Raw genomic sequence first — 22,236 nt, forward strand, 5'->3', positions numbered from 1 at the left:
TCCTGATCTCCCAGATCTCCACTCCTGATCTCCCAGATCTCCACTCCTGATCTCCCAGATCTCCACTCCTGATCTAGTGCCCCACTCCCATGGAAATTACTTCGCATATAATTTGTATTTTCTCATGTCTCTACATGTTATTTCCCTCAACAGACTGAAACCTCCCTGATAGCAGAAATGAACTAACAAAGCAGACTCACCTTGTGCCCCCAAGTGGACGATAGGCTGTCACAGAGATACCTTTTGAATGGCAAAAGTTGATCAGCTTCTCCTGAGTGAGGAATGGGTGGCTCTCTATCTAGAATCGGATTCACAAATTATATCAAAAAAGAAGGCACAAGGGGCAGCTAGGTGGCACAGTGAGTAAACGCCAGCCCCGGAGTCAGGAGGACCCAAGTTCGGTTCTGCCCTCAGACACTTAATACCCACACAAAAAAACTAGCTGTGTAACCTTAGGCAAGTTACTTAACCCCAACTGCCTTCTAAAAAACAAAAAAAAAGAAGGCACAAAGATAATATTCTTGGGTGGGTCTGATTATTTTAAATAATTGTATCTTTTATTCAACCTTTTGTTTTTAACATATTTATTCCTGAATATATACCTCCCCCCAAAACGTGGCAAAGGGTTTTTAAAAAAAAAGTAGGGGGAAAAGTGGTTCAAAATATCTAAGCAAAACATTGACTATGTCTCATAGAAAATAGTGTTTCACACCCTTAATCTCATAATTACTTCTCCAACAAAAAAAGGCAAGTCCATCTTCTCACCTCTTTGATTTTTTTTCGTGCTTTGTGGAAGGGGGAAGGCAGGGCAATTGGGATGATGTGACTTGCCCAAGGTCACACAGCTAGCAAGTGTTATGTGTCTGAGGCCAGATTTGAACTCAGATCCTCCTGACTCCAGGGCCGGGACTCTATTCACTGCACCACCTAGCCGCCCCGTCACCTCTTCTTTGAGACCAGGCTTTGTCATTATAATTCAAGAGCACCTAGTTTGCACACACATACACACACATATTTTATTTTATATATATCATTTTCTTGGTTTTGCTTGCTTCACTTTGGTATCAGTACCTAAAGACTTACAAGCATCTCTCAATTTGTTATATTTATCATTTCTTACAGTGAAGTAATACTCTGTTATATTCATGCACCAGATTTGTTTAGCCATTTTCCCCATTAATGTTCATCTCCTTTGTTCTCTATTTCTCTACTAACACATAAAGTGCTAATATGAATATGTTCGTGTATATTGGACCCATTCTGCCATTGACCTCCTTGATATAGAAGCCTAGTGGTGGGATCTCTGGGTCAAAGTATGAGGACATTTTCATCACCTCTTTTTAGTTTTAACATAATTCCAAATTCCTTTCCAGAAAGGCTGGACCAATTCACAACTCCAATAACAGCATATTCATTTGCCTTTCTTCCTTAAGTTTTCTCTAGCATTGCCTATCTTTATGTTTTGATGGTGACTATGTTAGCTAGGATTCTGCAGCTCCTCAAGGATACAGTCAGGCCCCGTTCTCTAGAGCCTGACAACATGGGACCAGCACAAACCATTTCCTACCTCCCTAACTAGGTCTCCAGACTTTCCCAAAAGCCCAACGGGGCCATGCTTCTTCTTTTGGTGTCATAAGACTAGGCAGGATGAACCATTTCCAGCCTCCTCAAATAAACTTCCAAACAGGACCTATCACTTGCCACCTTCTTACTTGCTTTCTTACAAATTGAGGGCCCTAAGAATACCAAGATTACTACAAATTGTACTTCTTGCCTGAAAACACACTACCTACTTCTCATGATTGCCTTAAAGTGGGCTTCCAGACACCTCTGTGCACAGAGTAACAGTAGGTCTGGCAGCTGAGAACTGTCCCGCATCCTTAGAGCATCAGCTTGGATTTTCTTATCACCTGCCTTTATCAGCATACTTCATTATTTCTCTGTCTTGTTGTTGTTCAGTTGGTTTCAGTAACATCTGACCCTTTATGACCCCATCTGAGGTTTTCTTGGCAAGGTTTACTCCGCCGGGACTCATTTCCAAATGGCTGATAATGAACCCCTGGCTACCAAAAAACAAGTCCTCCTTCCTGATTCTAGCTGTCCTCTCTCTCTTTCCCATTCATTATAATCCTGCCCCCACTCCAGATCCACTATCCCCTTCCATTGTAGACTCCAAAATGTCTATTGCAGAATTAACAAACTTCTTATCTCATATCACTTCCTTTCTACTTCTGTCTTATGGTACTCACTGAGACCTGGCTTCTTCCTGATAAAACTGCATCTCTGGCCAATCTTTCCAGTACTTGGTCATGCTTTGTTTCCTACTCCATCATGGTCATTGTAGAAGTAATCAGAATAATCTTTGTTCCCCATAGTCACTTCCACTCTCCTTCTACAATCCCCTTTCAGCAACCACTAATTTGAAGTTTCTGCAACTCAAATTTATAACGAATTCTGACTGCTGGTACCTGGTATATACCCTTCTCAATGAGTTCAGTGCCTTGCTCAGTCTTCCGTGCTACCTCAATTTCAACCTTCATTCCACGGGACTTCAAGGAAATATTGATGTTCCTTTAAATACCCTAACTTTCCAACTCCTCAGTCTACTCAGCTGCCATGATCTACTCCTCCACTCTACCTCGACTACACATAGACAGGAAAGGTCATACCCATTCTCTCACCTTCATGATAAAGAACTCTGAATTTCTTTTATCATGTCATAATCTTTTCTCTTTCTGTCTTCCCTATGTCTTATTCCTAAAACTATCATCCTCATATAATCTCTAATCCTTCCATCCCTCAGCACCATTTTAAGACATCATTCTTACTCTAGTTACATTCTCTCTCCTTCCCAATATTGACTCCTTGTTACTCTTGAATCCCTTGGCCTATTTCCAATCATGTCTTACAAAACTCCCACCTTGTATACTCTCATCTTCTACCTCCCTCAGTTTTTCTCACATGCCAATGAATGAAACTGAAGGAAATCAACTGTACAGATGGGATCGGCTACAGATTTGAGCTAGTTAATCTCTACTGGGATCTTACTGCAGCAAGACCATCCTTTTCCTTTTCTTTAATTCATTCCCCATCCCTTTTACCACTCTAGTCTCTAATGATTTGACTAGTCTCTGGACTAGTCTAATCTCATCTAAGGAGACCTGTGACCAATCTCCCCGCATATAGCCTTTATTCCATCCCCTCCTATCTTCTCCAGATTACCCCCTCATTTCTCCCCTCTCCAACCATCAGTCTTCCCTATCTATGGGTTCCTTCCCTAATGTCTCCCTATTCATTTAAAAGAAAAATAATTCTTTGGATCTTACCATGCAAGTTCACTATTGTCCTATAGCTTGTCTTTTCTCAGCAAAATTGCTTGAAAAAGCCATGGACAATCGATGCTTTCACGTTGTTTAACTCCTAAACCCTCTGCAGTCTGGCTTCTGACCTCATCATTCAACTAGAACTGTTCTCTCCCAAATTACCAATGATCTCTTACTTGGCAGATTCCGTGGTGCTTTCTCAGTCCTCGTCCTTCTTGACCCCTCTGCACTCTTTGCCACTGTGGGTCACACTCTCTTCTCCTGGATTCCTTTTTCCCTCAGTGTCTTCAAGATACTGTTCTTTCCTGGCTCTCTTCCTGTCTGTCTGACTGTGCCTTCTCAGTCTCTTCTGCTGGATCTTCATCCATGCCACACCCACCACACCCACACCGACCCTCCTTAATTTTTTCACATGGTGACTTTACCAGCTCCCATAGACTCAATCATGATTTCTACGCAGATAGTATCTAGAGCTATTTTTCAGCTCTAGTGTCTCTCCTGAACTACAATCCCACATCATCTCCTACCTATTGGACTTTCGAATGGGATATCCCAGAGGTATCTCACACTCAGTACATCTAAAACAAAACTTTCCCCTAAAGCCATCCCTCTTTTCCATTCTTCTTGCCACCCACAACCTCAGTATCATCCTCAACTCTCATTTTCCCTCACCCTACATAAAAGTCATGTAAATTTAGGGCAGAGTATGGGTGGATGGCATGTAGCAACCCTAGGATGAATAACCACTAGGCTTATTAATACTCATGGCAAAGCCCAGAATAACAGTGTGTGAAGAGATAAATGGTGATTTCAGCAGGGACAGAATTGTATGCGGCCTATTCCATACACTATTCCATGGGGCAGAGAGCAAAGTAGTGATCTCATAGAAACACAACTACAGCTCACAACTAAACAATCAGAGAGCTTCTGTTCCATGGGAATATGAAGTCACAGGATATACAGAGCAAGAGGAAGTCTCACCTAACTTCAGGTAAGCTAACCTTGGAAACAGGCTCTTATCTATCTGCCTGTTGGTGTAACCAACAATTAATCATGGGCAACTAGAGAAGGTTAATTCTGGTGGAGGATTAAAACTAGAAAGATTTTTTCATCTATTGCCAAATTTTCTAATCCTTTTACAAACTCACCTGGTTATTAGTTGGCTTGTATCGTAAATCAGGCTTGTTCAACAGTCTCTCAATTTGTTTATGGTTGAAATTTGAAACCCCTATAGCTTTCACCAGTCCCTCACTCAACAGATCCTCCATGGCCTACAGGAAAACAGAGAGTACCTTTAGCAAGAAAAAGGAAGGCAAGAAAGAAGGAAGGGAGGGAGGAAGGGACTACAGAAAGGAAGGAAGGACAGAGAGAGGGAGGATAAAGTGCTTACTACATGCCAAGCATTGCACTAAGCACTTTACAAATATTATCTCCTTTGATTTCCACATCAACCCCAGTAAGCAGATGCTAAATCCATAACCTCATGAGGTTACCTCTGTGCCCCATTCTCCCTCTCAGGAATAGCACTGACTGGAGCAGACCTCTAAAATCCATGCTTCCCTGGGGAGAAGAGGAGTAGCTGATCCACTCCGTTGTGGACAATTCTGCCATGAGGCAAAGCTCCATAACCTATTATATATCATGACCCCTTCCCATGCTTCATGTCTATCCACCCTACACATCTTGCCATCTGCCCTGCTGCAGGGCCATATGTCTCTTCATACTCCCTGTCCTCTCCTGAGTTCAAGACCTAGATCTTTTAATGTGTGGCATGGACAAATCACTTTACCTCTCTAGGCTTCAATTTACCCATCTGTAAATGACCAGCATAAATTATACCATTATTACAATTATTTGGAGATATAATGTTCTATAAGTCTACAGAAAAGGCTTGGCTTATTGTGTAAAGCAACCATTCTCTAATTGTGGTACACAGACCCTTAGGGGTTCCATGACTTTTCTTAGGAGATCCAAGAGGTCAAAACTATTTTCATAAAAATATTAAGATGATACTTGCCAATTAAAATTATTCCTCACATTTCCAACTACATATCTTTATGAGGTTGGATTTTCTTCATATATTTCCAACCAAAAAAAATAATGCAACAGACTGAATGCAGAAGCAGGTATGAGTATACAGTTATCTTCTATTAAGACAAAAATTAAAGAGATTTGCAAAAATATGCAAAATAAGGCCATTCTCTTCACAATTTTTGTTTTAAAATACATTTTTTAAAACAAGCTATTTAAGATGTGATAGCTTTATTCTTATTATTTTTAATGTATTAACAAATAAATTTTTATTTTTAATATGCCAAATATTGATACATATAACTCACTAAATGAAAGCTCTTCAGATCCTCAATAACTTCTAGAATGTGTAAGGGTCTTGAAACCAAAAAGTTATAAGAACTGCTGGTCCAAAAGACCGAGAGATCTTGGTTAATTAATCAATCACCTTCTAGTTTACCCTTCTTTGAAGTAATGGCTCACAACAGTTGGGGTTTGTGGCATGGAGGAAGCAGGGGACAGGTTGGGAGGAGGTGTTACTAACCCTAAAGCTAATGCTATAGATGACAGGAGAATTCAGTCTCCTCCTTAATTAGCAGCATATAGAGAGATTTCCAAGATTCTGGATTTTTCAGTTATGTTCTTTATAATTCACATGGCAGAGTTCATATTTCGAGCTGACAACCCCAGTTTGTGGAATGACAGCCACTCTTGGTGAAGACCCTACACTTTCCTAAAGCAAAGACAAGATGTAAGCAAGCAGTCTTCATCTGTAAGAGTCTGGGCTTACCTCCCATGTGTCCAAGTAGTCTGTTTCACTGGCAATATTCATCCCATTCTGGTCTGTTGGTAAGTCATCGTCTCCTGCCTATAAAGATAAGGAAATTAGTTTAATACAGCTTTCTTTTTGTTGTTCTTATCATGCAGAACAAGAGTTTTCTCTCTCCTCTACTTTCCACATCAAATTGGTTCCCAAAGTCCATAAATTCTCCTTCTATAATCTCATCTCCCTCAATATCTTCCTTTCTCTTCCAACAGTTAACACCACAGTTAAGAACTTTGTTACTTCATACCTCTTAATCCTTTCCTCTGGTCCTTTGCCCTTCCAATCCATCCTTTTTTTAAAAATTACTGATATTTTTTTCATACATCAATATAACTTCTGAATAATTCCCCCAATAAAATATTCTCTTAGCACACAGAACACCAGCCAAGCCGAATAAACTATCACAAAAGCTGCATCTGGGGGGCACCTACATGGTGTAGTGAATAGAGCACTGGCCCTGGAGTCAGGAGGACCTGAGTTCAAAGGCAGTCACAGACCCTTAACACTTGCTAGTTTTGTGACCTTGGGCAAGTCACTTAACCCCAATTGCCTCAGCTCCCCCCTCAAAAAAAAAAACCCACCAAAAGCTACATCAAATAATAAACACAACATTCTTTGCCTGTGGTCCAAAAGCAGGAATAGTGTATCATTATGATTCCTCCACAGCCAAGATCTTTCAGTCAATCCACTGGCAAATTAATTTTTCTTATGAAAATAGGCTTATCATCAGATTGGCTCTTGAGTGAGGAATGTTTTTGTTATGCAAGACCATTTTATAGAGAGAAGATGATTTCCTACAAAACAAATGACCAAATTCCTTAGCTTGCTGTTCAAGGCCCTCCACAAGCTCAAAATGTTAGCTGGAAAGAACCTCAGGGTCCTTTTCTTCCAACCTCTTTCTGAACAAGAAGCTCCTCTTCAATATTCCCAACAAAAGGCCATCCATCCTTTACTTGAAGACCTCCAGTGAAGGGAAACATTTTATCTCCTTAGACAAACATCCCTTCTTTGCATATTTCTAATTGTTAGAAAGTTTTCCTTTTATCAATCCAAAATGTTTCTTTCTGCAGCTTCCATACATGTCTTCTAGTTATCCCATAGAGCCAACAGAACTAGCTGATGAGGTCACCAAGTGAGAAGGGTATAGAGAAAAAAAATGAGGGCCCAACACAGAGCCTTGGTGTAACTCACTGTTAGGGGATATCATACATATGATAATGGAGCAAAGGAGACTGAGAATCAGAAAGGTAGAAGGCAAAGAGGGAGAATCCTGTATCATGAAAAGTCAACAAAGAGAAAATTAGGTTGTGAAGGGGAGTAGAATATCGGGCAAAAGTTAGAGGTGATGGCAGGGTCTAGTCGAGGTTTTTTTAAAGATAGTGAGACCGGGACATGTTTGCAGGCAGCAAGGAGGAAACCAATAAGTAGGGAGAAATTAAAGATGAGAGTAATAGAAGATTCAGAAGAAATGCTGAGAAGAGAAGAGGGTGGGCAAGGTTGGAATCAAGGGTACCTGTAGTACAGATGGCTTTGTTGAGGAGAAAAGTCATCTCAATTTATGAGACTGGATTAAAAGAGGAAAGAGTAGGGGATGATGTCGGGGTATGAGGCAAGATCCTCAGCTGAGATCATGAGGGAAGGTAGAAATGAAAGTAGTTAGAGGAGAGAAGAAAAGGTCTGGAACAACCTCAGTGGGAAATGGGAAAAAGAATAAATTAGGGAGGAGTGAAAAAACTGTCACATATTGAAGGTTTTTGGTCATATCTGACTCTTCATGAGCCCATTTGGGGTTTTCCTGGCAAATATATTGGAGTAGCTTTGACATTTCCTTCTCTAGCTCGTTTCACAGGTAAGAAACTGAGGCAAAGATGTTAAGCTCAGATAATTTAAGTTTGTAATGTCCCAGTCAGCTCAGTTGTGTTGTTACTTCCTTCAGACCTTCCTGCAGCAAGTAGGAGCAGAGGAGGAAGAGGATGGGAGTAAAACAAAATTGGGTTTGGTAAGGCATATGTAGCAACATAATTTCTATATGAATGATAGAGGTCACTGGTTTTATTGCGGACTCATTTCTTGGTTTTTGCTTCTTGTGAATTTCTGAGAATCTCCCTAACTCTTGTTCCTGAATTCTAACTAATTTCTGTGCTTGGCAGATAGATATAGAGATGGTTTTATTCTTCTTTTTCTATTAGAAGTTCTTTTGATGAAATTTGCAAGACTACAAGCTGTTCAGCATTCGGGGACTGATAAGGACTTCTGATTCACATTAGGCTAGTATTTCTGATAGCACCTCAGAATTTCTGAGATTCTGCCCCAACAACCCCAGGATATGTCTCCAAGCTCTAGGTGTGATACCACAAAAGAAACAAAGCAGGGAAAGAAAATAAGAAGTCAGAGAAATTGGCTGTAGGGCCCCTAACTACTCCCAGGAGGGATGGCATTTCTACTGCCTGTTATTGGTTTCTAACCACATAAGCTCTAAGAAGAAGCTAAGCTTTTGACAGGCTTTTGATAGGAATCAGTATCTCACAGGATGGAAATTATAGAATGCTAGAGGTAGAAGAGATCTTGAGATCATCTAGTCTAAACCTTGCCCTTCCTCACATGAGGAAACAGCATAGAAAGAGTAAAAGATTTGTATGCGGGCACACAGCTGGGAATAAACTTCAGGTATTCCTATTCAATTTAGTTCAATTCAACAAATATGTATTTAGTACCTACTATGTGCAAGATAGGATTCTAGGTGCTGGGAATATAAAGACAAAAAAAAAAATGCCAGGACATCAAAGAGCTTACCTTATACAAAGGAATTCAAACAAATAAGGAAACAGAAGGTAATTTAAGGAGGAGGAGAACACACACAAACAGAAGACAAGATTTCAGAGATGCCTCCTCTGAAATAGACTCTATGGTGGCAAACTGAGTACCACCCACCCCTATGCTTAAGGGTGGGTAAGGGACTAAGTCTGAATGATGGACTTAATTACCACACTGTACCTTAAACCCCATAGGCCAATGCATAAGGTAAAGGTCCAAGTAGTCCAACTGTAGATCCTTCAAGCTATTTAGGCAAGCACGTTTCACAAGGTCCTTCTCATGGAAAGTATTCCAGAGCTACAGAGAGAGATAAAAAGAGTATCACCATTACACAACCATGCTAAGAGTTATCAGAATATGAGCTCCCCTAGTTAAAGGCAAGATAGCTTATCTGAGATAACAAGGTCCATAATACAAAGAGATTAAAGCAAGTTAATAAGAAAACAGGGGAGAAAGATAAAATACTCAAAATCCAATAGAGTGATGCCAAGGTCAGAGGCACAAAAAAGGCAAGTCTGACCTGTATGCATACAAAAGAGTTTTTAAAATGGGGGCATACAACAAATCTGATTTTACAAAGAGGTAAATCTCTAATTTAACTTGCTCAATGCAGTGATTCAGTCAGTCAAACAAGCATTTACTAAATGTCTACTGTGTACCACCCACTATTGGAGCTAGATTCAAAGGAAAAAATGAAACAAGAAACTTGGATTCTATTGGACAAAGTCAATATGAATATATAGAGATATGCAATATATATACATATACATGAACGTACACATATTAATATAAACACGTGCATCTATGTATAGATATATGAGTATCTTTGTGTGTGTGTGAAATAGATGCTAATCAGTTTGGGGGAGCAGGCACTAGCAGCTGAGGAAATCAGGAAAGACCACATGTAGAAGATGGCTTCAGTTGGGTCTTAAAGGAAACTAGTGCTTCCAAGAGTCTAAGATGAGGAAGGAGTGCATTCCAGGCATGGGGGATCCAGCCAATGCAAAAGCAACAAGAAACGAAATGGAGTGGCACGGATGAGGGGCACTGCCGTAGTCGTCATGAGTCTCATCCAACTCTTCATGATTGCATTTCAGGTTTACTTGGCAGAGAAGCCACTGGAGTGCTTTGCCATTTCCTTCTCCAGCTTATTTTACAAATGAGGAAACTGAGGCAAATAGGGTTAAGTGAGTTGCCACGGGTCATATAGCTACTAAGTGTCTGAGGTCAGATATAAACTGAAGGACAGTAACAAAGCCAATTTGGCTAATCATAGAGTGCACAAAGGGGATTAATGTGTAAAAGGTTGGAAGGTGGGTTGAGAACAGGTTGTAAAGAGTTTTCAATACCAAACAGAGGAGAGAAAGTCACACCTGCAAGAATCCTTTCCCAGTCCTTCTTCATTTTAGGACTACGAAGGGAATTATGATTTTCATGTTATTCGATACAATATGTGCAATGAATATACTAATAATTTAAATTTCTCATAATTGTCTCTTCCAGTTTGGAAGTCAGAAGCTTATAACACAGCTTGAAATGATCACTCAAACCCTTGACAATGAAATCACTGCATTCTTGTGCCTATTTACTTTAAGTGAAGCAAATCAAAGACTGTAGCACCTGTTCCCATCACAGAACTCTGGTCCTGTGACCCAACAAGTAATGACCCCCAAGGACCTGAAATAATCCTTTCCTGCAGGATTACAGAATACCTGTGTTGTGGACTCTTGTGCTTGTCCTGGGAAACCCCTCAGACCCTGGGAGTGATTGTTTGTAATCTATCTTCCTCCCTCCCTTCCCACTTGTGATTTCTGTAATCTCTGCCTTCACTACAGCAAGGTGGAATCCTGATCAGGAGAGTTCCTGATTTGCAAATTTGTTCCTGATAATGAAACTACTTAATTAAACCACTCCTTGATTATTGGCACGTTGTCTCTGGCCTGCTCTGTTTGTTAGTAGTTTTTAAGGAGTGGACATAGGGTGAAACCTTGAACTCTCCAGTACTGGGGAGAATGGACTAGGTGCCACCGGACCTTTTTCCAGATTCCCAACTCACCTCATCCCGCAGGATAACACAACTCTTGCTCCATTATGGGCCTGGCCTTTGAGCAAGCCCACCTTTCATCGTGAGGGTTATTCCAGAGCTCCTTTTCTTGATTGGGATCACTCTAGTAAGGGCTGGGTTGTTTTTGTTTTTGTTTTCTGGCACACAAACCGGTTTTTTTGTGTGTCTTTTAGCCTCGTTAAAGGTATGAAGATGGGAAATGGAATCAAAGAACTTCCTTAATTATGGATTATGGAGCACTGGCCATTGGATGAAGGAACTGATAGGACAAAGGGAACTTCTAATGATGGGCTGAGAGGGTCAGCTATACTCCTTGAGACTTAGATTAAAATCAAATAAATGATCTAGTCCCATTCTAAAAGACACGAAAAGACAATGAACTTGAGGTTCACTCTGCCCTTGGTATAAAGTGGTAGAGAGAGGCAGTAATTTATCTTCCTCATCTCCATTTCTCTTCCCTACCTCTCTTTGCAGCAGGAACATACACATGGCTGTAGGAGATATGTGTTTATGAGAGGAGAATACAACAACATTGTTTCCTGAACCTCAGCCTTCTGCAGAGAGAAGTTCAAGGAGAGAACTTGGCCCCTACAGCAAGAATCCTGCTGTTCACAGAGCCAAGATGCTGAGGGAGCTTCCTATTGGTCCTGTGGTAAAGGTTCTGGTTCTGTAGGAAAGCACCTGGTAAAGCCTTAGCCAAAATGTCAGCTGAGCCAGAAACTGCAGGCTGTAGAAATTATAGCCTAACTAGTGAAGGGATATGCTCTACAGAAATCCGGCTTAATGAGTCCATCTGAGTAACAAGCCCAGACTCTCCATCTCACCCAGTAAAGACTAGTTTGAGGACATCAAGGGTCTTTCAGCATTGGACATGTAAGCTACCCAAATATACTTGTTCCTCAAGTGTGATCCCATCATATTGATCTGTTGGTGGGAATTTGGGTTTATTTGGGGAAATGAATGAAGGAAAAAGCATTTATTATATACCAAACACTGTGCTAAATGCTGGAGATAAAAGCATAAAAAATAGGACAGTCCCTGTCCTCAAGGAGCTCAACTCTAATTGTGGAGTTCAGCGGCAGGGGGATGACATATCTACAAACAATAAGGCCCAGAAGAGTTCAGGGCACAGTGGCAGGGCAGATGGTAATGCTTGGAGGTCCTCAATCTCACTGAAAAGTTTGTAGTTTGTGACTCCTAGCTCACCCAAGTGTTGTGTTACAGCTATGCCTACTTCCCACCCAGCTGCCCCAATGGGTGTGGAGAGAGTGAAAGCTGATTGGGAAAGAGCAAAGGGAAGGGAAGACAAGTCTTCTTACCATGATGTTCTGTTATATGCCTTTTTTTCTGGAGTTAACTGTCATCTGACTGACTTCTGAAAGGTAAATATATCAGTGAGAGCTCATGAGCTATAGTTTTGGGAGTGGGGCCTCCAATGACGGGCCTGTAAGGTAGCTAGCACACAAGAACTTTCTTCATGATATTTAACTCTCAGGACATCAGAGAAGCAATATGGTTGATAATCATCACTGGTAAGTCATATTTCCAATTTTCAAGAAAATTTCTAGACAGCTTTCCTCAATTTACATTAGTCTTACCCTAATTTCTTTTAGTACTTAAGTTTTTGGTTATGTTCCTTTGCATGGTGTTGGGCCAGTGGAACACGCTATAGAGAAGAAGTCCCTGACCAATAAACATGATCAATCAGTCAATATATCCTGCTGGACTCTCAAAAATCCTTCTGCCAATTCTACCAGCTGCGAGTCCAGGGGTTGTTTTCCCAGCACAGAAGACATACCTTGGAGACGATGAAAAGGTCCTCCCGTTTCACAATGCCTTCCTTGATCTTTTGCTGGATACCTTCTCCTACCTCCTTTTCATTGTGATAGAGAAAGGCACAGTCAAAGTGGCGGTAACCCAGGTCTATGGCTGCCTTTACTGCTTCAGTCACTTGATTTGGAGAAGACTGCAGCATGAGAAAAATAAAAATAATTCCACTGTATTCATGAGATTCCCCCACCCTAGTTATGCCCTTTTACCTTTAGTTCTAGAGATCAGTGAATAGGTGAAAATCAAACCTATAGGTACATCAATAAGACTTAATTAAGGAAAATACAAAGAATTAAAATCAACAAATATTTATTAATTGTACCATGTACTGATAGGCACTGTGGATGCAAGTATCAAGTATGAAACAATCTCTCCTCCCAAGGCATTTACAAGTATACATCAAAATATTCACAGCATAAATATAAAGTTTAACATACACACATATACAAAACAGGGTAGTTTGGGAGGAAAGGTACTAGCAGTTGAGGGGAATCAGGAAAGGCTTCATGCAGAAGACAGCATTTGAGCTGCATCTTCAAAAAAAGAGAGAGACCCTCTGAGGCAGAGACAGACGGCAGGTTCCCATACCTCAAGGAGTTTACAATCTAGTGAGTGAAACAGCAGAAACACAGTCACAAACAATAAAAAAAACACGGCAAATTGCTCAAGTGGGTCGCCTGATGCACTCAGTGGAGCAGGGTGGTGGATGGAGGGTGGGGCCCAGACTCAGGAAGACTCATCCTCTTACCACCATCTCTGGAAAAGGACATGGAAGATGACCAACAAAGTCCAAATCAAAGAGAGATTCCCTATAAATGGCAAATCCACCAGATATTCATATTTTTGGATGACATTATGCATACTGCATCAAATCCAAGAAAACTGTCATGAAATGGAATCCAAAGTCACTTTAATTAAAGAATTCTACCCAGTCACTTAGGAAAAGCCAAGTCAGTAAAGAATGCCTATTGTCCAGACTATGACATTCAGGTAGATAGATACCCCACAGATTTAGCTGGGTGCTTGAGGACACATATTTTGGACTGAACCTGCATAAGAATAATACATTAGACTCAGATGGAGGGAAAAAAAGGAGGGGAAAAGTAGACTAGATTTCACTTGAGAAACTATACATAGCTATTAATGACCCCCAAACTTATCTTTGAAAAAGAGGCTTATCTTTTTAACACCCATATTCTTTCAGCCTCCAAAGAATTAAAGTCATTGGTCACCCAAAGGGTAACGAAGAGATGTATGGGATCACTAAATCACATAGCATATTACTACTGAAGACTTTCACACCAGAAGTGACGTTAAAGATACCATCAAAGAGATGTGTGGCTGCAAAAGGAGGTGGGCCAGGTACAGAGAAAGAGTAAGAAGGGATGGACAGTACATGGAAAGGCACTCAGCAACTTGGGTGGACCTCTCATGCAGGAAAGAAGAAGGCTGTGAAAATGGAAAAGAGATGTACAGTTTGAGGAAGTATGGATGGCTTCCTAAATGAAACATAGAGTAAGAGTTCTCAGATCCATTTAAATATTGAAGTTAAAATGATGGCAAAGGGAGAAAATCATATAAGGTAAGATGACAACTAAAGAGTTGCAATCTGCTTTGGTACACAGATGCCACGAGGAGAGTCATGTGTCTCTAACTCACTTCCTAGGCCTCAGACTGGAACAGGTGGGATATGAAGCCAAACCTGGTTCTTACATCATAAGGGAATGCTCTCAATCTCTTTATACTGTTAACATAACCCAGGATAGAGTCAAGACAGCAGAGTGAGAGAAAGAATTTTTGCCTAGCTCACCCAGACTGAATTCTGATCGGGAAAGTCAAGAAAAAGTCACAGTGAGTCATTTTTCCAGCTTAGGGAGACAGACAGAGAGATCTGTGGACACCAGGTATGGAAGCTGACCAGGAGACTGTTCATGGAGGCAGCAAAGAGGAGAATTCTAGCTCCATTCCAGAGGGTCAGAAAGGGGGCCAAGAAAAAATGCACCAGGGCTTAAAGAGATCTCAGAGGATATTTGATCTAGCACTGGGTGCAGGAATGAGTAGCACCTGGAAGCTTTGTTAACCATTTACCAGTTTCTGAGTCAAAGATCCAGGAAACAGGTGTATTCACAAGGTACCCTAGCTATCTATGTACTGAGCAAGGAACAAATTTTGGAAGCACAGCAATAAAAATTACATTCCGTAAAGGGCCTTTGAAGCATAAAATAAAAATTAATTAGAAACGAAATAACTTTATCCTAAAGAATGGGTGGTCAATAAACAAATCATAGTAATAATAATTTCTTTATAATAGCTAATGGCAACAATGATATAACATACACAAATTTGTGGGATATAGTCAAAGCATTACTTAGGGAAACACAACAGTAAAAGAGTGAAAGAAGAGATAGATGAATTGGGCATGAAAAAAGTAGAAAACTAGGGGGGAAAAAAACCTAGAAAACCAACCAATTTAAACTCCCAATTGAGCACCAAAATAGAAGTTCTGAAAATCAATGGAAAGATTAACAAAATTAAAAGTTAAAACCCCTTGAACTAATAAATAAAACTAGGAGATGGTTTTTTGAGAGAAAAAAAAACTAATAAATGGATAAGCCATTAGTTAATTTGATTTTTTTTAAATGTCTTTATCAAAAATAAAAAAAAGATAGGGGCAGCTAGGTGGCACAGTGAATAGAGCACAGGCTGTGGAGTCAGGAGAACCTGAGTTCAAATCCAGCCTCAGACACTTAACACAAAAACTAGCCGTGTGACCTTGGGTAAGTCACTTAACCCCAAATGCCCTCCAAAAAGCAAAAAAATTTAAAAAGGTAAATTCACAACCAATGAAGATGAAATAAAAGCAATTATTAGTAGTTATTTCAACCCGCTATATACCAATAAATCTGACAACTGAAATTAATGGATGAATATCTACATAAATATAAATTGTACAGAGGGGAAGACCTCCAGGGTTTCTGGCCAAAACAGAAACAAATGCTATTTACATTCACTGTGTGCCAATCAGGGCCCAAACAATGACCAAGCAGAGCTTTGCCAGATTGATTTTTTTTTAAGTAGGTAAAAGAGGCCATTCTCTGCCTCATTTCTTACCTAGCCTTAATCACTGACTGAGTATTGACTCAGTCAAACTGAGACCTGTTAAAGACCTTGGTTTAAAAAGGCCATGGTAGGGGCGGCCAGGTGGCTCAGTGAGTAAGAGCACTGGCCCCAGTGTCAGGATGACCTGGGGATCAAATCCAGGCTCCAATACTTAGCACCACACCCAAAAATAACTGGCCGTGTAACCTTGAGCAAGTTACTTAACCCCAATTGCTTTAAAAAAAAAATTAAAAGGCCATGATATTCCACTGCAGCCAGGGCCATCTCCAGTGGTCCTGATCTATATCTTGCCACTGGACCCAGATGACTCCAGAGGAAAAAGTGGTAATTTTGCACTGCCCTCTCCACTTAACTCCAATTCACTTGTATGCAATGGCATCACCTCCTTGACATCATGGGCCTCTTTGAGAATGAAAGGCAAGTAACAACAACAATAACAAATTGCACAATTTAACAGAATAAAAATTAGAATATTTAAATAATTCTATCTTAGGAAAAGAAATTGAACAAGTTATAAATGAACTCCCAATGGAAAAAAAAATCCCATGGCCTAGATGGATTTACAAACGAATTCTACCAAATATTTAAACAATTAATTCCAATACTAACTAAACTGTTTGAAAAAACAGGTAAAGAAGGAATCCTAGGGGCGGCCAGGTGGCTCAGAGAGTAAGAGCACCGGCCCCAGAGTCGGAATGACCTGGGATCGAATCCTGGCTCTCATACTTAGCACCACACCCAGAAATAACTGGCTGTGTAACCTTGAGCAAGTTACTTAACCCTGATTGCTTTAAAAAAAAAAAAAGGAATCCTACCAAATTCCTTCTAAAATACAAATATGGTCTTGATATGTAAACCAGGGAGAGTCAAAAGAGAGAAAGAAAATTATAGATCAGTTTCCCTAATGAATATTGAAACAAAAATTTTAAATAAAATATTAAGAAGGAAATCACAGCAATATATCATAAAGATCATATATTATTATGACCAGACTGGCTTTATACAAGTAATAAAGGACTGGTTTGTTATTAGGAAAGCCATTAATCATAATGGACTTTGATATCAAACCAACAAAAATCATATGATTATTGCAATAGATGCAGATAAAGCTTTTGAGAAAATACAGTATCACTTCGTATTAAAAATCCCAGAAAGCACAGAAACAAATTGAGCTTTCCTTAAAATCACAGGTAATATCTCTCTAAAACCAAAAGCAAGTTGTAATAAGAATAACCTTTCCAACAAGACAAGGGTTGATGCAAAGACGCCCATTATCACCATTACTATTCAGTAACGACCATAAGACAAGAAAAAGAAGCTGAAGGAAATAAAGAGGAAACAAAAGTGTCACCTTTTGTATAAGATATGTTGGTTTGCTTAGAGAACCCGAGTAAACGAAAAAATAGTTGAAATAATTAACAACTACAGCAAAATTTCAGGATATATAAAGAAACCTAGACCAATCATCCTCATTTCTAGATATTATAAACAAACTCCAGCAGGAAGAGACAGAAAGAGAAATTCCCTTAAAATAACTATGGACGGGATAAAATAACACAACGATATAAACACAATTACGAAACACTTCACATACATAAAGACACAGGTAAGCAGGGGCCGAGGGGACATGGGAACACGAGTATTCCATGCCTCCTGCACAAGGTGGCCACAGGTGACTCTCACAGAAGGTAAGGGCGCTGGGCGGGGAGGGGGGCGCGGGGTGTGGAGGGGGCCCGGGGTGGGGGGGGGAGGGAAGGGAAGGGGGGGGCTCGGGGGAGGGGGGAGTAACTAGCGCAGGTGCCCCAGCCTCCCCCGGCCCATCGCCGCCAGCCCCCACATGCAAAAAGTGCAGCCAAAAGCCAGGCAGCACGAGCCGAGAGCCGTGGTCTCGGCGGTCAGGCCAGCCTCCCCTCTGCAGAGGTAACGGGAGTAGGTAGCCTCTACCTTCCAGGTGCCCAGACCCAGGACAGGAATTTTCTCCATCTTACTTCAGGCTCGTCCAGTTGATCACTGAGCGACTCCACCCGCGAAACTCGGGAGTCAGGAAGGGGCTAAGTGCTTTTTGATTGGCTGTTGGGAGGCTGCTCCGGCTCCCATTCATTCTTTCATTCTGCACTCTTTTTTTCCTGGGTGACTGGTAAACACCTGCGACCCGCGACGAGGCCTTGTTGATGTTGGATGTTTCTAAACTGAGCTGTTTCCGAATGGAGAGAAATGCAGTGAAGTAACGTTGTGTCTTGTCTGAAAGGAGGGTGGAGATGGGAGATGGGAGGCCAGCCAGAGTCTGGGGCAGGAGACGCAGGTTTGAGCATCGTCAGTGTAACCTGCCTCCAGGGAGAGAAATGATCAACTCGGCACGTTGAAGCATGCTTTTTTGGCTTTATTTTTCTTTTCTTTTTTAAAAATAAATTTATTTATTTATTTATTTTTAGTTTTCAGCATTCATTTCCACAAGATTTTGAGTTACAATTTTTCCCCGTCTTTCCCCTACCCCCACCCCAAAATAGCAAGCCTACTGAATACCCCTTCCCCGCAATATGCTGTCTCTTATATCCTCCCCCATCACCCCCCGCAAATTTTCTAGTAGGGCAAAATGTATTTCTATACCCTAGTGCCTGTATATCTTATTTCCCAGTTGCATTTTTTAAAAAACATTTGTTTTTAAAACTTTGAGTTCCAGATTTTTTCCCTTCTTCCCTCCTCACCCACCCCCACTGGGAAGATAAGCAATTCAATATAGGTTGTACATGTATAGTTATTACCATAATTGTTATATTGTGAAAGACTATATTTCCTTCCATCCTGCCCCAGCCCCCACTTACTCTATTTTCTCCTTTGACCCTATCCCTTTTCAAGAATGTTGCTTCTAACTACCCTCTCCCCCAATCTGTTCTCCCTTCTATCATCCCCCCCTCTTATCCCCTTCCCCCCTGCTTTCCTGTAGGGCAAGATACCCAATTGAGTGTGTATGCTATTCTCTCCTTAAGCCAAATTCAATAAGAGTAAGGTTCACCCATCCTCTTTCACCTTCCTGCTCTTCCTCTTCATTGTAACAGTTTTCTCTTGCCTCTTTTATATGAGATAATTTACCCTAATCTATCTCTCCCTTTCTCCTTCTCCCAGTAAATTCCTCTCTCACTTCTTAATTTTATTTTTTACATATCATCCCTTCAAATTCAACTCATTCTGCGCCCTCTATGTATACATGAACATACATATGCACACACTCTCATATATATCTATATATACATACACCCCCTATACATACATACATATATATATACATATACATATGTATTCCCTTTAATTATCCTCATACTAAGAAAAGTCTTATAAGTTACAATTATCATTTTTCCATGTAGGAATGTAAATAGTTCAACTTAAAAAGTTCCTTATGATTTCTTTTCCCTTTTTATGTTCTCGTGCTTCTCTTGCTTCTTGTATTTCAAAGTCAAATTTTCTGTTCAGGTCTGGTTTTTTTTCATTCAGAATGCTTGAAAGTCCTTTATTTCATTTAATGACCATATTTTCCCCTGTAGCATTATACTCAATTTTGCTGAGTAAGTGATTCTTGGTTTTAACCCTAGCTCCTTTGACCCCTGGAATATCATATTCCAAGCCCTTTGATTCCTTAATGTACAAGCTTCTAGGTCTTGTGTTATCCTGATTGTGTTTCCACAATACTCAAATTATTTCTTCCTGACTGCTTGCAGTATTTTCTCCTTGACCTGGGAACTCTGGAATTTGGCTATAATATTCCTAGGAATTTTCTTTTGGGGATTTTTTTCAAGAGGCGATTGGTGAATTCTTTCAATTTCTAATTTGTCCTCTGGTTCTAGAATATCAGGGAAATTTTGCTTGATAATTTCTTGCAAGATAGTATCTAGGTTCTTTTTTTGATCATGGCTTTCAGGTAGTCTAATAATTTTTAAATTATCTCTCCTGGATCTATTTTCCAGGTCAGTGGTTTTTCCAGTGAGATATTTAACATTGCCTCTATTTTTTTCATTTGTTTGGATCTGTTTTATAGTATCTTGATTTCTCATAAAGTTGTTAGCTTCCAAGTGGTCCAATCTAATGGGTTTTTTGGCTTTTTTTTTGGAGGGTAATTGGGGTTAAGTGACTTGCCCAAGGTCACATGGCTGGTTTTTGTGTTAAGTATCTGAGGCCAGATTTGAACTCAGGTCCTATAGCAGCAAGCACCCTAGCATACCCAGGGTGGCTGCCAACACAGGTTCTTAGCTCTGCTTTTCTAAAGGAAAGCAACTCAAAATAGGTTAACAATCTTGCTTTAATCAAACATATGTCATTTACCTAGTTCAGGGTGAAAAGATCAGCACCCTGAACTTCAGAGAATACAAACAAGTTACGAGCAGAAGTGAGAAACAGATCAGCAGACAGGCTTCCAGCTGTCTGACCATTATATCCATACCTAGTTAGTTACCAGAGAGAGGAGCACAAACATCTGGGTTTTCAAAGCTGGGGCGGGGGAGGGGGAGCAGGGCTCAACAGCTGCCCAGAGCCTCGTCTGGTCAATTCACACAACTCTTCTCAAAGTGAGCCCCAAAACAAAACCTCACTTCCGTGTATATATATATAGCCTCCTGGATCAGAGAATGTCACAGCCCTCTTGACCCACTGCCCAATCACAAAGTAACAAGGTGTGGGCATTCCTGAAAAACAAGCCTCCCGCCACTGACTCCATGTGACCACATTCAGCCTATTAGGGGGCAGAGTGTATTTTCAAATCAAGGAAGGTTCTCAGAGTCACTTAAGCCTATCAAAGGGCCTAGGAGCAGGGAAGGTCTTCAGATTGCCATTCCCATAACAGGTCCTCCTGACTCCAGGGCCGGTACTCTATTCACTGTGCCACCTAGCTGCCCCGCTCCAATCTAATTTTGAAGGAGTTATTCTCTTCAGTGAGTCTTTGAAATTCCTTTTCCATCTGGCAAATTTGCCTTTTTAAGGCATTCTTCTCCTCACTGGCTTTTTGAGCCTCTTTTGCCAAATGAATTAGTCTATTTTTTAAGGTGATATTTTCTTCAGTCTATTTTTGGGTCTCCTTTAGCAGTCTGTTGACTTGCTTTTCCTGACTTTCTTGCATCATCCTCATTTCTCTTACCAATTTTTCTTCCACTTCTCTTACTTGATTTTCAAAATCCTTCTTGAGCTCCTCCATGGCCTGTAATCAATTCATATTTTTCTTGGATGCTTTTGATGCAGGAGTTCTGACTTTGCTGTCTTCCTCCCACTCCATGCCTTGATCCTTTTTGTCCCCAAAAAAGGAATCTATGGTTCGATTATGTTTCCTGGGCTTGCTCATCTTGCCAGTCAACTACTTGATTTTTGAGTGTTTTGCCACAGTAGAACTCTGCTTCCAGAATGGAGAGAGCTTCATCCTAAATGGCTGGGGTTTTTGCAGCTGCTGGAGCTATTAGTTGGGTACCCTCTCTACAGACACCACAAGCTCTGGCTCACTGGTCACACACTCCAGGACCACCACCCAAGACCACAATCCAGATCCAAACAGGTTAAAGCAAGAGTGATTACCCTCTGAATGGTCGCTTGGTCTCCTTGCAATCTGCAAGCCAGGAGCTCCTGAGATAGCCAAGCAGCAGGGGCTGCACAGCTGCTGCACCTCTGCCGCTTCTTGCTGTGGGGGCAGGGGCCAGACCACGCTCTCAGTTCCCCTTTTCCCACAGAGTTCCACACTGATCTTTTACTTTCTTTTGGGGGTTTATGGGTTGATAAGTCTGGAAACTGCCAAAGCTGCTGGTGATTCTCCTGAAGTCTGCTCCAGGCTGCCAATGGCCAAGGCTATTCTGGGGCTGGAACCGTGGGCTCACTTGGGACTGTGGTCAGCTCCCAGCCTGGTATGATAGATCCTTCCTATCGGCCTGCCAGTCTTCTTTAAGTGGGAGCTTTGTTTCTCTTTGTCTCTTTGGGGATTCTGTAGCCCTAAAGTTTGTTTAGAGTCATTTTTCTTACATGTATTGGAAGTGATTGAAGCAGGAGCCCCCACCAAGTTTGTGTTTCTACTCCACCATTTTGACTCTACCCCACCATCTTGACTCTACCCCTGGCTTTATTTTTCTTGTAGTTTTTATTTGTTTCTGTTTTCTTTTGCAATGTGGCTACCTTGGAAATGTGTTTTGCATTACTTCCTGCACAAAATCCATGTCAAATTGCTTTCCTTCTCCAGGATGGGAAGAGAGGCTGAAGTGAGGGAGAGAATTTGAAACTCAAAA

General features: G+C 40.9%; 1 protein-coding gene across 4 annotated transcripts in view; it reads right to left on the reverse strand.

The window, feature by feature from the left end:
- The window catches only part of AKR1E2 (aldo-keto reductase family 1 member E2), a 30,047-nt gene extending 11,797 nt beyond the window's left edge, over positions 1-18,250 (reverse strand). Inside the window, exons 1-6 of one of the 4 annotated variants that reach the window (XM_069094283.1) lie at positions 17,933-18,233; positions 12,837-13,004; positions 9,154-9,270; positions 6,124-6,201; positions 4,472-4,594; positions 201-298 (exon numbers count right to left, since the gene is read on the reverse strand). In XM_069094283.1, the coding sequence (XP_068950384.1) occupies positions 201-298; positions 4,472-4,594; positions 6,124-6,201; positions 9,154-9,270; positions 12,837-13,004; positions 17,933-17,971 (623 nt within the window). In that variant the 5' untranslated portion in view covers positions 17,972-18,233. Of the gene's footprint in view, positions 1-200; positions 299-4,471; positions 4,595-6,123; positions 6,202-9,153; positions 9,271-12,836; positions 13,005-17,932 lie in introns of all 4 variants that reach the window. The other 3 variants (XM_069094282.1, XM_069094285.1, XM_069094284.1) reach the window with 3 other exon arrangements.
- Between the last annotated feature and the right edge of the window lie 3,986 nt (positions 18,251-22,236).

The sequence above is a fragment of the Petaurus breviceps genome, unplaced genomic scaffold (assembly GCF_028583685.1).
Source record: "Petaurus breviceps papuanus isolate PSGF00001 unplaced genomic scaffold, PetGlider_PUasm1.0 216, whole genome shotgun sequence".
Lineage (NCBI taxonomy): Eukaryota > Metazoa > Chordata > Mammalia > Diprotodontia > Petauridae > Petaurus > Petaurus breviceps.